This window comes from Mercenaria mercenaria, chromosome 11 (genome assembly GCF_021730395.1).
Source record: "Mercenaria mercenaria strain notata chromosome 11, MADL_Memer_1, whole genome shotgun sequence".
Classification (NCBI taxonomy): Eukaryota; Metazoa; Mollusca; class Bivalvia; order Venerida; family Veneridae; genus Mercenaria; species Mercenaria mercenaria.
Genome location: NC_069371.1, coordinates 76,558,326 through 76,576,003, shown reverse-complemented (window position 1 = coordinate 76,576,003; position 17,678 = coordinate 76,558,326). Strand labels below are relative to the sequence as shown.

The 17,678-nt window shown below is 36.2% G+C and overlaps 1 protein-coding gene across 8 annotated transcripts in view; it reads right to left on the bottom strand.

Annotated features, from left to right (window-relative positions):
• Positions 1-17,678, bottom strand: part of LOC123531392 (uncharacterized) — a 31,239-nt gene that overhangs the window by 1,731 nt on the left and 11,830 nt on the right. For all 8 annotated transcript variants that reach the window (XM_045312298.2, XM_045312300.2, XM_045312301.2 and 5 more), the window contains 10 exons: positions 14,639-14,683; positions 13,464-13,664; positions 13,118-13,201; positions 12,375-12,485; positions 11,215-11,400; positions 10,211-10,417; positions 9,370-9,516; positions 7,773-7,874; positions 1,842-1,939; positions 779-982 (listed from right to left, as the gene is read on the bottom strand). In XM_045312298.2, coding sequence (XP_045168233.2) covers positions 779-982; positions 1,842-1,939; positions 7,773-7,874; positions 9,370-9,516; positions 10,211-10,417; positions 11,215-11,400; positions 12,375-12,485; positions 13,118-13,201; positions 13,464-13,664; positions 14,639-14,683 — 1,385 coding nt within the window. The remainder of the gene's footprint in view (positions 1-778; positions 983-1,841; positions 1,940-7,772; positions 7,875-9,369; positions 9,517-10,210; positions 10,418-11,214; positions 11,401-12,374; positions 12,486-13,117; positions 13,202-13,463; positions 13,665-14,638; positions 14,684-17,678) is intronic.

Below are 17,678 nucleotides of genomic sequence, written 5' to 3'. Positions count from 1 at the left end.
ATATTGTTTTCTAATTATGTCCAGATTTCATTAGAAATGGTGTTGTACTTTAAAAGAGTTGCACCGGTTGTCACTGACAAACGATCAGCTAGATGGACGAAGGGACGGAAAACGGTGAAAATGAAATAATAATAATAATAATAACAACCTTTTCTCCATATTGTTGTTTACCTGTTTACTAAGTATAATTAAAAAACCCCTTTTAATTTTTAATGCTATTGCAGAACCCATTAATGTAGAAAAATGGTCAAATTGATCACAGAACACTATACAAAGTTTACAAGATTCATTGAAGTTTAACCTTTAGCCTGCTGGCGGCAAGATATCCTGCCTTTGCGACCATGATCGTTGGTCTGCACTGTTCGTTATTGAGTCAGTAAATTTTCAGTGAACACCCCTTTGAATAATAAATGGTACTGCCCAATTAAATGATGGACCAGTCCATTTTAGAAATTTAGCAAGCTAAAGGTTAAGAGTGTGGCAAATAAAAGCTCTGTAAATATGGAAACGGACAATTTTGACAAGTGTAGCAACTGTCTAATTAACCTGAGTACACATTGTAAACTTTCTAGTGTAGTACACCTGGCTTGTTGGCGGGGTGGTGTAGGATGGGGGTTGTGGGAAGGAGAGGGAGGAGCCGACCTTCTATTTTGAACTTTTATAAATGTGAAATGCAAGTCTATAAACTGAATGATTGATTGCAAACTATAAATGTTTGAAATAACATACTTACAGGCTAATATAATTTAAATATGGTAGGAATCTTAAATTGCTTTACCGTGATATCCACTGAGGCCACAACTGGTCTATACGGTACTGCGGTTTCGTTCGATAAGACGTCAGTAGTAAGTTCGAGTACAGCTCGATTATTCTGCAATGACAGTTCCATAGACGGTGCTCCAAGGTCAATGCTCATGCAGTTGGACAACATAACTTGCTTAAAGTTTCCTGCTGAAGCGCCATCTTCAGGTAAATAGACAAGCTATAAATAGCAAGATAATTATATTATTATAGAAACAAGACTGGCTTTTATTATCTTACACCAATAAGTTTCTCTTACTTTTGAACTACATAAACGAAATTATTGAACCTATGTAATTACAAAAAAAAGCTGAGTAAAATTCTTTGTTGTTCGGTGTTTTATCACGAATAATATCCATATTTGTTACTTTTATGTAGACGGTTTTGGCGTAGAGTGTACCGCAGTGTGATTTTCTTTAATATAAAGATTAGAAGCAACTTACTTTGAGAAATGTCTAAATAAATGAGACTTATTTTAATGTGAAGAATGTAAACACTGATAAAGAGATGTTCACACTGTGACGTATCTTAATAAAATGATTATAAGCAACTCACTTTGATGTAGAGAATATCTCATTGAGATTTATATTATTGTGAACAAAATATAAACTTACTTTGAAACAGTGACTGATATACTGCGATTTACTGCACTGTAGCGATTATAAACAACTTACTTTGATATATAAATTGTCGCACTGGGACTTATTTTAATGAAACGATTATACACAGCTTACTTTGATATAGAAATTGTCGCACTGGGACTTATTTAAATGAGGCAATTATAAACAACTTACCATGATATAAAAATTGTTGCACTGGGACTTATTTTAATGAAGCGATTATACACAATTTACTTTGATATACATGTAGAAATTGTCGCACTGAGACTTATTTTAATGAAACGATTATAAACAAGTTACTTTGATATAAAAATTGTAGCACTGAGACTCATTTTAATGAAGCGATTATACACAACTTACTTTGATATATAAAATGTCGCACTGGGACTTACTTAAATGAATCAATTATAAACAACTTACTTTAATATAGAGATTGTCATATTGAGACTGGAAATATGGTATTCGGAAGTACAAGTCTCCATTAAACTTATAGGATATTCTGCCATTTAGTTTAGGTCCTGAAATGAAAACAACACGGTTGTTATGATTCAGTAGATGAAAATAATCACATATACTCACGTTATACATATTTATACTTATAATTTTTTAAACAAATGACAAAAAAATCTGTAACTTTCTGAACAGGACAAATACAAAGTTCTAGACCAAATGATGCGCCATAGCACATATATTGCAGTCAAACTAGGCTCTAAATTCCCCAAAACAGCCCACTCTTGATGGGTCTCTCAATCTGTACAGGCATCGTGCTGCTTCGATCAATTAAAGTCCTTGATCGGTAAAAAAAAAACTGCTACAAAGTGATGGAGGCAGATCAACTTTCAGTCACTGTGTTTATCTACATCGCACAATAGTTTGTTATATAACAACTGTTCTTGTTTTCGTTAAAAAAAATAAAATAATTCTAAGAATTACTTATCATTTTGTTTACCTGTAAGATTATTTAAACGTTTAACACTCTAGCAAATGTTATAGCAGTGGCATGTTTAATACACTTAGTTTCTATCTTAACTCGCTTTAATAAGCTTGCAAATTGATTTCAGTTACTTTACTCTGTTATTGTTTTATTTTCTATTGTCATGTAAATTATTTGAAAATGTTATAAACATTTTGAAATATTTGTAAACACGTATTCGCGATACAGTTCCGGAAATAGAGACAAACTCGGAGGTCGAGAGGGAGCAGTTCAGTTATGATGATATTAATTAAGCACCGCATGAAAATCAAAAAAGTATATAGAAAGGGAGAATGACAACTGAACAGACAGTCAGTCAGACAGAGAGAGAGAGAGGGAGAGAGAGGGGGAGAGAGAGAGAGAGGGAGGGAGGGAGGGAGAGAGAGAGAGAGAGTTGGAAGAATAAAGAGTGGATTACGGAAGTTCTTGAAGGGCTAAATTGATAGGTTAATGTACACATAGTGATTTTGGTTCCGGAAAGTAAAATACTTACACATTTTGGCGTTGATCAAAGAAGCTTATGGATTTATACCTTAAATGATTCTTAGTAAAATAGTGTATTCAGAACGGGGATCCCGTGCGATCGGAAAAAAAGATTAATGGCGATATATACCAAACTGTTAGACCATGTCTAAAGGTCACAAAAAGACATGTCGCCAGTCCAAGTTCCGCGACTGGACCGATCTATGACGTCATCAAAATGGCGGCCAAGTTTGAAAATATAACTTTACGTAATTCATTATCTATTTACGTTTCACAGCAAAACTTCATCTTATTATCTTTGGTTTTCCATCCTAGAATATTTGTTGTCAATGTAATAACAATATTGAAGTAAATAAACAATTAAATAATAAAAATATATCTTACCCCACCCACTTTATTTCAACAAATCATTTTCATGTTGAATATGTTTGTTTGGTATATGCTATACCATCAAAATATACGACTATAATCATATTCCAATAGTGTTGTAGCTGTTTATGTGTGCTTTATGTCTCTGCTACAAATGAGAACTCTACCAATTTGCTGGCCCAACATTCGTATCGCGTTGACCTCCACAGTGACTTTAAATATTCGCACCTAATCAGATGCTATGATTAGAATTCCTACCTTTCTTCTAACGTTTATTTCCCGATAGATACGTTTTATCTTGATAGAAGACTTTCATAAGTTAGGATTAATAGTTTCCATAGGACCTCTAAACTTTATTGAACAATAGTAGAGTCTTTATTAAACTACAAACTTTCCATTGTCCGTAGTTTGGATTTTTACTTTCATCGTCGGTAATTTTTAGTACAGTCTGTGGCAAGAAATCTGTGAGAAGGAAACTTTTCATGATGGGTATCACGATTGGATGATGAACCATTTACCATCGTCTGTAATTCAGAGAACTCTTGAAAGTTCTGGGATAATTTTATCAATTGTTAAGGGCTGGCACAACATTTAATAACATTTTTGGAGAATTTTCGTAACAGTTTTACGACAGAATTCTTGCTATCAAAAGTGTCTTTTTTCAAATCACTATTGTCAACGGCAACATTTTTGAACGATTATTCACAAAGTTTCTTAAAATATAGACACCCTAATTAGAGAACAGTTGTTGTATATAACTATTGGCTATCTGATTCTAATGGGCCAAGAGTAGTCTACTTAAAGACATAACCCGTGTAAGAAATATTTTAGTTCTATACTTCCTGATGGTGCAACCTGTAAAGGTTATTAGTTATAATTACGAATAGTTGGTTTGTGGACGTATGCGTACATGTAAGGGTCGAGCACATAAGATTTTGTGACAAGCTGGAAACGTGACTGTCCTGGACATGATCAAATTGGCGTTCTTGCTTTCCGCGGAAGGGCACAGAATTAACCAACGTAGATACCGTGCAGTGAAATAGGTATGGACTCCCTAGCAAGATCTTGATTATCAGCAGTAACCGTTACTGGTCCTTTAAGTACCAACCTGAGGGATGAGTATCATCTTTCCCTATATAATTTAGCTGTAGAGGAAAGCTTTTGAATGTTAACATTTCCGTCCAAAACTGAATTGCTATGTATTTGTTTCATCGACAATAGCTGGGCATATTTTGTGTTTATTTCCGAATTTAGACGTATTTGAAATCTTGTAAGACTTTTTGATTGCCATTTGTAATTTCACCCAGGCATTGGCCTCTTTCAACAACTAATATTTGCGATTGCCTGTCTTGATAGAAAACAAATAGACTTTTTATGCGTCCGAAATAGGTATGTTATGTTATGACGCCGGTGTCCGTCTGTCCGCCAGTCCGTAAGCAATTTCGTAACCGCTCTGTGACTCTTGAACCCCTTGAAGGATTCCAAAGAAACTTGACACAAATATTCACCACATCAAGACGCGACGTACAGAGCGCATGTTTTGGATGACACAATTCAAGGTCAAGGTCACACTTAGGGGTCAAATGTCATATGAATCTTGTTTCGTGTCCGCTTGAACGAATTGAAGGTTTTTAAGACACTTGGCACAACTGTTCACCACATTGGGCCGACATGCAGCGCATGGTTCGGATGACTGGCCTCAAGGACAAGGTCACACTTAGGGATCAAATGTTATACCTTCAGGCGTATATTGCTCCCGTTTGCGGTGTTCTTGTTCCCTAAAAGAATCATTTTAACTCTTCTAGTAGTACTAGGGGCGTTTATTTATTTTCAGGCACATTCGACTCTATTGCTTTAGCTTCTTCATTTTCTTCTTCTTCGTAAGCATATCTACATCTACGGAAATACTCCCAACAATCAATTTCTGACCATAACTGGGAGCAACTTTTAGCTTTAGCAACAATAATCGTTTCGTATCTAATTTTAGCCGTGACAATCCATTGTGTCCCTGCTTAAGCGGCTCTTTCACAATCTCTTTACCAAGATGCAAAGTCAGTCTATATCAGAGAAATCACGATCATCATATGAGCCGCGCCATGAGAAAACCAACATAGTGGGTTTGCGACCAGCATGGATCCAGACCAGCCTGCGCATCCGCGCAGTCTGGTCAGGATCCATGCTGTTCGCTAACAGTTTCTCTAATTCCAATAGGCTTTGATAGCGAACAGCATGGATCCTGACCAGACTGCGCGGATGCGCAGGCTGGTCTGGATCCATGCTGGTCGCAAACCCACTATGTTGGTTTTCTCATGGCATGGCTCATATATTAAATGCGTTCTCGTATGGTAGAAAAGACAGTTGCATAAGCGCTAGGACACATTTTACCACCGTATGCTTAACATATCATACCCGTATATAGTTTTCATATCGTGCAAAGTTATGCTACTGGTGCTTAGTATTGTTGTGATCAGTCATTTTGATACATATTTACAGGTACAAAACAATAATAATTAAAACAATACAGAAAAGATTTTAACGAACAGATGTTAAAACATTGTCAAGAAAATGTAAGAAACAAATATATTGATGTGTTTCATACAGCGGCTTAAACATTTCTGAAATGATTGTAAATGCCCCACATACGTTATATCAGTTTTCACGGAATGCTGTGTATATTTTACGGAAGAGTGATATGTCATGGTTAAAGGGTTTCGCGCCGACACATCCATTTGAATGGGTCAATAGCGAAGATATATGAATGTCACAGCAACAGCAACGAAAAGTAGAAAGTAACTTATAAATGTGAAAGAATAATTATATATAGTTATATTCTTTTATTCTATAGTTAGCTCCAGCTGTGTTACATAGCAAGTCAAGTCACTTAAAAGAAAAGAATTCACTCATTCAGGAAGATACGTTAAAAAGTCCAAATGTATAATTATATTACAGACTATAAATATACAATATTTGAAGGGTCGTGAGTACAAGTCCCTGCGAGGTGATGGTGCTTTTGGTTATACGTTTGTCTAATCTATTCAAAATTATTACTGTTTTCAATTATGTAAGATTATTACTATTAGAAAATCATCATCAGGTTTCTATTTTTTTATTTACATCTTATTACGATGCAGCATAGAAATTACTTCATGAAAGCTTTTCCTTTATTTCACGTCCCTTTAAAGATGTACTATGCCCACCTTTTGCAAAAATATTTCATCATTGTATATTGATCTAAATCTAGAAAATCCTCATAAAAAAATCTTTACCTTGGCCAAAGAAGTATGAAATACATTTATTTTTATAGCTCTTTGCCTTGGCTAAACATGTAAACAAATTGTGTAAACTGCAATTACAATTAAAATGTCTGTAAACCATTTGTTTCAAACAAACTTCCAGAGTTTTAGTAGCGTAATATTTATATTCATACTGTGTTTACTAACACATAAAATTAGTATGTAGTATTTAAACCTTACACACTACCTTTCATACTCGCAAACATTTTTATTTATAATTCCAAAAATGATATAATTGTTCGAATATTCAAATATGAAATTTGGGCATAATATATCTTTAATATTGTATAAATGATGTAACTGTTATTCAAAATGACATAATGTTAAATAATTATGTATGTGTACGATGTAAACTACAACAAACTTCACTTTCAGCACCAAAAACAAACAACTCCTATCAGTCATTTGCAGATGATGACAGATTTATTTTTTAAAAATGGCCGCCATTTTGATGACGTCATAACTCGGTGCAGTCGCAGAATTCTGACTGGCGACATGGCTTAGAATGAACTTCAGGCATTACGGAACAGTCTGGTATATGTCGCCATTAATCTTTTTCCAATCGCACGGGACCCAAAATATGGCTCTAAGCGAATACACCAAAATGGTCATCTTGTAAGTTAACCTGTATATGCTAATGAAACATCCTGACCTTTTTATATGTGTAACCTGCAATACATGCGTGGTGTTTTAATTTTTATATTTGTCAACCTAGCCCACCCTCACCCCGCGAGCCCCAATCCACCCCTCCACCCCCCCATAAAAAAAAACAAAAAAAACAACAATAATTAGTTTACATTACATTCGTTCGAAACATTGGGGTTATAACACTGCAACAATGTTCTATAGCAGACGTGTTTCATGATGAAATTAGAATAACTACTAATTATAAGAAGTTGTTTTTAGCTACGCTACGAGTTCTATAGAATGTTGCTTACACGAAATGACCTTTTCTTATGCTTGATTTTAAACCTTACCTTACTAAATTTCTAAAATTGGCTGGTCCATCATTCAATCTGGACAGTACCATTCATTATTCGAAGGGGTGTTCACTGAAACTTTACTGACTGAATAGCGAACAGTGCAGACCATGATCAGTCTGCACGGATATACAGGCTGATCTTGGTCTGCATTGGTCGCAAGGGCAAAGTCACTTGCCACCAGCAGGATAAAGTTTAAAGAGAATTAAAAGAAGGCACCATTTATAAAATACATTCATCAAGCACATTTCACCTTCTTCTTGTGTTCCAATCTTAACGATCTTGACCTTGCTCTCGGACCCACCCATGTACCATGTCGGCGCATCAAACAAAATGTCCAATTCTTTTCTACACGCTGAAAATAATTAACAGTATAGCATAAGGTGTATTTAACAAGTCCGCCTACGTTGTTTACAATACAACACACTATTCTTACCATTTGTACCATAGTCATTTCATTATTACTGGAAAATGGGGCTTTTACTGGGCTATAATCCGAAATACTGGGGAATAATTGACGTTCCAAATTCATATTGGGTGCGTGTCCGTCAGTTTAAAGAAGTGTTTTTACCATATTAGATTGGCAAGTTTCACATCTGCCTTTGCAGTTGATGAGTTTAAAAGCTTTTAAGTGTGGATTCAGATTTACTAACATACTATCATTAGACATAAATGAGCCGCGCCATAAGAAAACCAACATAGTGCGTTTGCGACCAGCATGGATCCTGATCAGCCTGCTCATCCGCGCAGTCTGGTCAGGATCCATGCTGTTCGCTAACATTTTCTCTAATTCCAATAGGCTTTGAAGGCGAACAGCATGGATTCTGACCAGACTGCGCGGATGCGCAAGCTAGTCTGGATCCATGCTGGACGCAAAAACGCACTATGTTTGTTTTCTAATGGCGCGGCTCAAATGATGAGGCATAAAGACCCATCTGAAGATGGGTCCAGGTGGCCTCCGAGGCCCAATGGTTAAGGTATCACTTGCACTCCTAACTGATGCGAGTTTAAAACCTCGCTTTAGATGTAGCACTCTTCAGTTGAGGAAGCCATCCAGCTAGCTTACGGAAGGTCGATGGTTCTGCTCAGGAGTCTTTCTACACCACCGAAAGCTGGACATGTCTCCATGTGATAAAAAGTTTGCCGGTATTACTCCAATATCCAACAAAATATAAATAAATAAATGAAGATGGTTCCAAAATGATTCTGCAACTTAATCAATTATTTGTGAAATGAACTCAAAATTTAAACAAAAATCTGCAGTTAATTAACTGTAACTGAACGTGAAAAGGAGAAGAAAAGAGGTGTTATAGTGTACAAACAAAGACCTAGATTAGAAATGGCAGCGTTAATTTGAGCTACAATATCGCAGTAAATCAACGAATTAAGATTGTTTAAATCGATATTGCCCAGTATTGTCCACTTGGGGAATATTGCCCGATATTGCCAAGTATTGTCCACTTGGGATATTGCCCGATATTGCCCAGTATTGTCCACTTGGGGAATATTGCCCGATATTGCCAAGTATTGTCCACTTGGGGAATATTGTCCGATATTGCCCAGTATTGTCCACTTGGGGAATATTGCCCGATATTGCCCAGTATTGTCCACTTGGGGATATTGCCCTGTCGGAGTTATACTTAATCAAATCATTGTCTGGGTGAAGGGCTGTGTGACGAGTTGGGTGATGGTCTGGATGAAATAATAGTGGTTTAAACAGAAGACATCAACTTGGACATAGACCTAGGATAGGACCCGATGACTATGTTCGTGGGCACCATATTCTTTGGGTATTATCTGAAATGTAGGCGTCATGTAGTACCTAACAATAAAATCAAATTATCACTTACAGTTATCGGGGGCACCTGGTATAGGCGTGGCACAACCACATTTCGTGACATCAAACAATGTTCCTGGTGCACACGGCATTTCCATCTCAATACCGTGATGAACAACCATGTACATTGATGCGTTATAAGCAGGTTTCAGTGTGCAAACTGAAAGCAAAAACGTAGTGGACTCATAAAGACAATCGGAAATATTCGGATAATTACGTTTCTTATGCAACTATGTAAAATAGCTGAACGCGCACAAAATTTTCTGAAAACCCGGAAAATACTGACTAATCATACGAAGAATACTTAGTTTGCTAAAATTCATTATCAGTCATCTACTTTAAATAAAACTTTGAATAATACCAGAAACGACGTGTATTTTCTATATTTGAAACTGATATAGTTGAAATGCGATATCTCGAACTCTCGTATCTTAAAGTTATGGCTATCTCGAAGACATTTTAGGTCCGGATATTATTTTAAGGACCGTGACTCAATGCAGACTTGGAGCGCCGGTCTAAATTACAGACTCCGGTACATACCGGATTAACTAAATTTGAACGAAAAATATCTTAAATGTATATATTTTGTAACCATGGTGATACTAACCCTAACCTTTAGTCAGTATTTTATGCATATTGTACAATAAATGCGTGCGGACATGCAAAATATGCATATGTTTGCCGTGCGCTACAATTGATAATCACTTTCGGGCATGCGCAGAAGACCGCTCCAACTCTACAATGAGTTACATCGTATTTTTAAGTCGAACTTCGGTTATCTCGAAGTAGAACGCTCGATCCTTTGGAAGTCGAGATACCGAGTTTCAACTGTATTTATTGAGTAAGTAGCAAACCTTCATTGTAATTCTGAGGACAGTGATCCGAACACGAGACATTCATGTTTGGAGTTCTCTCTGTGCACTTTTGTGTGTTACTGTCAAAAACGTAATTAGAAGGACAACACCACCTCTCGTCTCCTTCTATAGCATTACACCTCATGTACGTTCGGCAGGATCCGTCAATTAAAGAGTACTTCTCAATGCCTGGCTTGAGACAAATATCTAGAAATTGAAAAAGGTAAAACTCTTGAAATATTCCGATTCCGTTCAGCTATTCATGCAGTTAAACAATTAATGGAATGTTTTAACACTATTTTCAAAGCTTGTATCCATGGTAATATTGTTAAACAGGTGCGTTTTCGTTCTAGTTGCGTAACATATAATGCACCTTTTGAAACTGTGAGTAATCTTCGCGTTTTCTGACGTATAAAGGATGAAGAGTCACCATATGACAAAAACTGAAACTTTTTCATAAGGTTAATGTCATGTCTGGGGGCCAACACACGTGACTACTGGATACCACACATACGGAGAAAACATTTCAATTAAGGGAACATTTTGCCTATAGTTTCTTTATTACTTGACCAATTTTTATATACCTGTGCGGAAGACAGCAAAATGAGTGCTCTCCTCCGCACAAAGTGTCTGCCATCAGTTCTCAGTACTTTTCTCAAACACTTCGCTCAACTGCTTTCCGTTGACTAACTGCACTGATAACGTATACACTTCCGCATGTGGGTTTGAGAAAAGTACTGAGATCTGACTGTAAACGTGTTGTGTCATTTGTCGTCTTCGACGCTTTTTTTCTTATAAAAATCTGTCAAGTAATAAGGGAAATATTTGCAACATTTCACCTGAATAGTATAGATCTATTGATAATGTAATTGACAGCACATACCTAATACATAATGACAACACATAAATGATTTGGATATATATAATGTATTACACACTAATATCATTGCGAATTAAAACCAGGTCCTGGCCGGTTTGAAATAATAACAGTGAAATTTACATACCAGGTTTATACTGATCTGGACACTTATGCTTGCACAAACGGTTGTCAATACAACCTTGAATAACATCATAACCTTGACCCTCTGGACAGCAAACCGGATGTGGGTGAAGGTCTTCACAGTTCCAATATGTTACGCAATTTCCGTCGTCAAAAAATTCTGTTTTCGTGCCAGGGACAAGGCAAGCGTCTAGAAGATAGAACATGAGATTTTTCATGCGTTTATGCATTAATAAAACTGTGCCGTATAAGACGATTAGTTATTAAGTATGGTACAATTTACATTTGCAAAGCATAATATAAATAATATGAAATAAGGCAAAGCCTCAAAGCGAGCTCAAAGAAATCGGATTTAGCTAAAAATATTATGCATCATGTATTTGTCACAAAGAAACTATTCACTAGTCACAAGAATTTAGGAGAACATATTCACTTGAAAAAGTCTACATTTAGTGTCACCATACCTGTAACAGTGAATATCATACGTTGCAAAATTTATGGGAAGCCGGTGTCACGGTGACGTCATTACCGCGTTCCCGTTTCTTTCTGCTTATTAATGACATTTTTTTCCGTTTTCTGGCCGATGCTTGATCTTTTAAATGAAAACAATATTGTTTTCAAACAACTGGAAATCTTTCTTTCATTATTGTTGAGTGATGAATATTTTTTAGCAATTGAATGAAGTTCTGTATTCACCCCGGAAAGAAGTACTTCCTGTGAGCACCTATCCGCTAGGGTGCGCTTTTTGAAAACTTCCGACGAAACTTTTCAAATCCATCACCAAGTGTGCAAGTATACTTGCGTTACCGTAAAGCTCGATTCTCGAGCAGGCCCTTCGGGCCTGCTCTTCGAGCTCGCTATTATAATAGTAAATGGCTATGTTGCTAACGGAAATAAAAGTTACCAAATTAAATTGCAGTGATTTTCGTGAGGAGTTTTGAAAATTCATCTTGTATATTTTTTTATTAAAGTTTTATTTATAGGAAACTATAACTTAACCAGGCAAGCCGTTAGTTTTGTACAGATTAGGTATTAAGTCGATGTGACATATACCTTCTAGTCATTATTCAGTTGTGGTTAAAGCAAACAACTTTAAGATGAACATAGTTGCTTAAATATTACTTAAAGCGAATATAAGCAAATTTCTTAAAATAAATCATATACCTATTTTGATTGGACATTTGTCTTGGCATAAACTCAATCTGTCCTGTACACACTCGCCTCTTCTATTGGAATATCTGAATCCATCTGGACAGCACTTAGGAAAAGATTTACCTGAATAATAAGACAATTTATTACATACAAAAAAAAAGAGAAAAAAATGGAAAACGAAACGTCAATATTTTTCCATACTGACTTTCCAAATTCGTATTAGGTGCGTGACGTCATTAGTGACGCCAGTTCAATGCATGTCGTCGCGTTTAAACGTTCTTTAACAACTATATTGTCATTTTTACTCAAGTTTAACAATAAATTTATATCATTTATATAATAATGATAATTGTGGTATGTGTATGTAATAAAATTTTTATTAGATTTGCATAAAGAAATATGCACTCTTTCTTTCGCGGATTAATATTGCGCTCCTTCCGTTACAGAACTCTTACATATTTCTCGATACAAATCTAATAACCTAAAAATACATCCGTTTGCAATAGTGTCCGTCTCCAATATCCATCAGTTGAGACTCCTACCCCATGCACTTAACCCGACCTCGTAAGTTATCGCTTGCCCTTGATAAAGTGTTATTTAATGACAGTATGACTTTGTGAACCCTATTTCTATATTGTGTTAATATCACTTGTGCTGTGCACCCTAACGAGTATACTTACACAGGCAGGCATGTAAGATCCTTATATCCTGTATTTTAAATAAAATATGCCAAATTATGATCCCCGTGTACTAACCGTATCTGTCACACTCCCAGTATGTCTTGCAGTTCCCATCCCTGTGGTCGTATGTAGCCCCTTCAGATAGGCCGGCGCAATAATCTAAAATGTTAATGAGGAATTATCAGCATGAAATAAATTGTTTAAATATTTCCTGTATCTAATATCAAGCAGGTGTATAGATATTTTGTCATGAATGGTTCAAACTTTAAACACGTGCATGCGACTAAGGAATATTCCATGTAATGTGTACTTTAAATTAGGAGCTGTGTTTTTGTCTTCATTGTGAAATAGCACATGCTCTGATATAAAGAATGAGTTAGTCATTTAGTTTCCTTAAATAGGCGCCTGTTGTCCAACTTACCTATTTTGCATGCTACATTTTCCGGGAGATCGCAGGTAATTTTCTTTTGTTTCTGAAGCCCCGCCCAGTAGGTACCAAAAGCACATGGTTGGAGTGTAGCATGGTAGTTTCCCCTAGCGTCTTGTGAGCACGTGATGAAATTACGACAGTCGTTGATATCCGAGAGGTAACACACTTCAGTTTTGCACCTTCGTTTACACACTGAAAATTAATGATTCAGTGATGGTTTTACAAAAAATAATGCGGACGATAATGCAGACAATAAAACAGACGAGAATACATACGATAATATAGACGATATTGCAGACGATAGTAAAGATGATAACACAAACATTTAAGCAAACGATAATGCAGGTGATATTGCCGACGATAGTGCAAATGATATAACAGACGGTAATGCAGCCAATCATACAGAAAATAGTTCAGACGATAATATAGACAATAATACATACACAAACGATATTGCAGACGGTAGTACAGATGATATTACATACGATAGTGCAGACGATTAACAGACAATCACACAGAAAATAATTCAGACGCTAATGCTGATGATAATACAGACGATCATGTAGACGTGTGTACAGAAGATAATATAGACGATACTGCAGACGATAATGCAGATATCATTAAGACTATAATACCGACGATAGTACTGACGCTAATTCAGAAATAAGACATATGGTGATACTAATAATTATGCAGATGATAATACAAATAATAAAGCAGATGACAATAAACGCTACTGCAGGCGATAATGCAGACATATATATATAATAAGTATATAATAAATAAAAAAGAAAAACATCCAATGGGTTTCCTCTATCTGTATTTCTGTCCACCTACCGGTTTCATATCATAATCATCAGGGCATTTTATATGTCTGCCCTGATGATTATGATATGAAACCGGTAGGTGGACAGAAATACAGAAAGAGGAAACCCATTGGATGTTTTTCTTTATATATATATATATATATATATATATATATATATATATATATATATATATATATATATATATATATAGCGTTTTTTGATATTCCCGCGTAGGAAACTCTACACAAGACTCGAGAATGTGCATGTAATTCCGTTCACATCAAAAGACGTTTGCGAGAAGTCATCCAATAAAAAAAAGTTCTTCTCTTTTCCCCCTAATAGCAATAGGCTACTTACATATATTCAGTCTTTCCTGTGATTCGATCCCGAATGCCGACCGTCCTGAAAAAAACCCCAAATATTTTGTAACCCTTTTAGAATCTTTTACTATAAGTTTATCCTTATCAAATATAACATAACATATAATTTTCTTCAGCCTGAGCAAAATTGGAGGTATCGCCATTGCTGAACATTTTAACACGGTGACACATTATTTTAAAACTATGTCAAAAGTTTTGTCAAACACCCAATATGAATTTCGCACGCCAATATATAATAGGCCTGTAATGAAACAACCTTCATCTGCAGAAATGTGTTCGGCTAAAGTGGACTTTGTCAAGTCTGGATCTCACGAGGAACTTGCCATGAGTGTGATTCGCCAAGGCAAAGTCATGCATTCGCATATAAAGCTAAAATATTCGTTTGAAACGGGGGTGGTTTTTACTCGTGGAACGTCGAGATGCCGTCATTACGCCATTTCTTACATCATCTTTCGTCACAACTAAAGCAGGTAGTCACACCATTAAATATGTTTCTGTATCCCACGGTGAGTGTGCATATCGGATCCCTCTCTGTGGTAAATGAGAAAACGGATCCCTCTCTGTTCGCGCACAGGACACCCTTTGTAGTAAACAATGAACTCCAACGTCAGGGAGCTCAGAAAACCAAACTTTTGGTCCTGAATATAGGAATCCCTTTCAGTCGGCTCAATTTTGCCTCACAGGATCCCTCTTGACTCTCTGCACACGGCACGGAAACCCTCTGGACAAAATTAATTTTCTATCGTCACCGGCGCCCTCTCAATTTAACTTCAGTGTTTGAGTTACAAGATGGTGTTCGTATTTAAAAGCACCACGATAATTATAGGTTATTAGCTTGCAAGACTTTAGGGGCGCAGTATTCTTCCGCTAAAGAACGAGTGCATATTTACCGATGCAATGATGATAACCTGTATATTACATACGCATACAATGTAATGTAACTACTTTAAATTTGTTCAATAGTCTGAATAAGATTGGCAAAAAACAAAGACAAATATCAAACAGGCAGCCTCCCCAAAACGAAACCCACAGCACGCAGACGCGCACACCACACACACACACACACACACACACACACACACACACACACAAAGCCAATTCATGAGGACAAAACTAACAAACAAAGGAACACAGCCGGGCACCGCCTTGGAATGGTCAGTTGCAAAAACACCACTGGGGAGCTTAAACCGGTTTATGGTGCGCACCCAACCTCACTCTGATCTAAATAAAAGAATTAATGCCACGACACACATTCAGTTACGTCACGCATCCGATATGAAAGTCAGGCGTGAGTGTATGGAAAAATATCGATGTTTCCGGTACCATTGTAACTTATCGGAGAGTAATAATAAAGACTTGTGTGCCCGGGCGGACGGGGTTTGTTATGGTACAGATGTGTCGCTGAATGCCCCCCTTTTCAGACTAGCTATGCATGAATGGACCCTCTTTGTATCAAATCAAATTATACAAATTCTAGTTTAAAAGCTACTTGAGTATCACTAAAGTATAGGTAAATTTGATAATAAAATTTAAATATGCATGTTATGTGAAATTGCTGAATTATTTTCAATTTTAAAGCTTCTTAAGGGAAGTAAAAACACCATGATTCATTTCCCATAGAAAAAGATGTTGCTTTCAATAAGAATACCGTCTCAAAGTTCTAACATTAAGTTGAGGGTGCCGGTGCCGATAGAAAATTTTGTCGAAGAGGGTTCCCGTGCCGAGTGCAGAGAGTCAAGAAGGATCCTGTGAGGAAAATTGCACTGACTGAGAGGGTTCCCGTGCATTAACGAAATCGAAAGTAGGGCGTTTTTAAGGAAACATGATGAAAATAACCACATAAAGTGTATTTACAAGAAAGATGGGATCAACGACTTCACATCTAAGATACTAGATATTTGCTATATTCAAGAAAAGCCGTATTTAAGTTTCATAAACATCGCACATCTTCGTTTGGACTTTTGTCAACTGATAAAACAAATGTAACGTTAAAAAGCAATGGTATATAGCTACGTCTTCCCATGGTTCATATGTTTTTTATGCACAAAAATGTGTTCAGGACAAACATTTCAATTTTCCGAGCTCACTGACGTTGGAGTTCATTGTATACCACAAACAGTGTCCTGTGCGCGAACAGAGAGGGATCCGTTGAACTTGTACTCTTTAATGAAAAGTGTCCTGTGCGCGAACAGAGAGGGGTCCGTTGAGCTTGTACTCTTTAATGAAATGCATCCTGTATCTCAGACAGAAAAAAAAATCATAGGCATATAATAATCAAAGGCCTGAATGGCCTGAGTCGGCTAATGATTGATGTACTGACAGTATAGTCTACCAGTTTCAGTTTGTTTTTAGTTTTTTTTCTTAAAATTTCATAACACAGCTCGATATTTACCCAAAATATTATATCCGGATACGATTACACTTTTCTCCAGTTTGAACAATATATTTTACAAATTGTGATGATACGAAGACATTTAGCCGCAATTGGCAGTATCTGACATTGAAGTTTACGGTTAAATTACCTCTTATTTAAATCTTTTCATAAAAAAGTTATTTCGTTTCGTGAAAGCAGCTAAACATAGACGATCTACTTTCGATTTCAAAAACTACAAGAAAATACAATTTAATGTTTCGCCGATTTGTTTATTTCTCGAAAAATAAGAATTAAAATCATTTTTAATATCAGTAGTAACTAAACAAACCAGTAAGATCTTCTTCTTCCGATAATTTATCCGTTTACTGACTGCAAAATTCAACCCACGCAAAGTTTATAGAAATCATACGATGCGTGTTTACGTTCAATGTGGGAGAATTAAGGCTGATCGGCTATGTTACCTAACGCATCCAGACGATTCAGATTTTGTTTTTAAAAAAGCATTGTGTGCGTTTCTGTAATTTTATATACGTTTTTATACGCTTAGAAATTATTAGACATGCGTATTTGCATTATTTCTATACGTAATTTACGCTAATACGCATCTTATCTGGAGCCCTGTGGAACTATTTTTTGTCTTTCG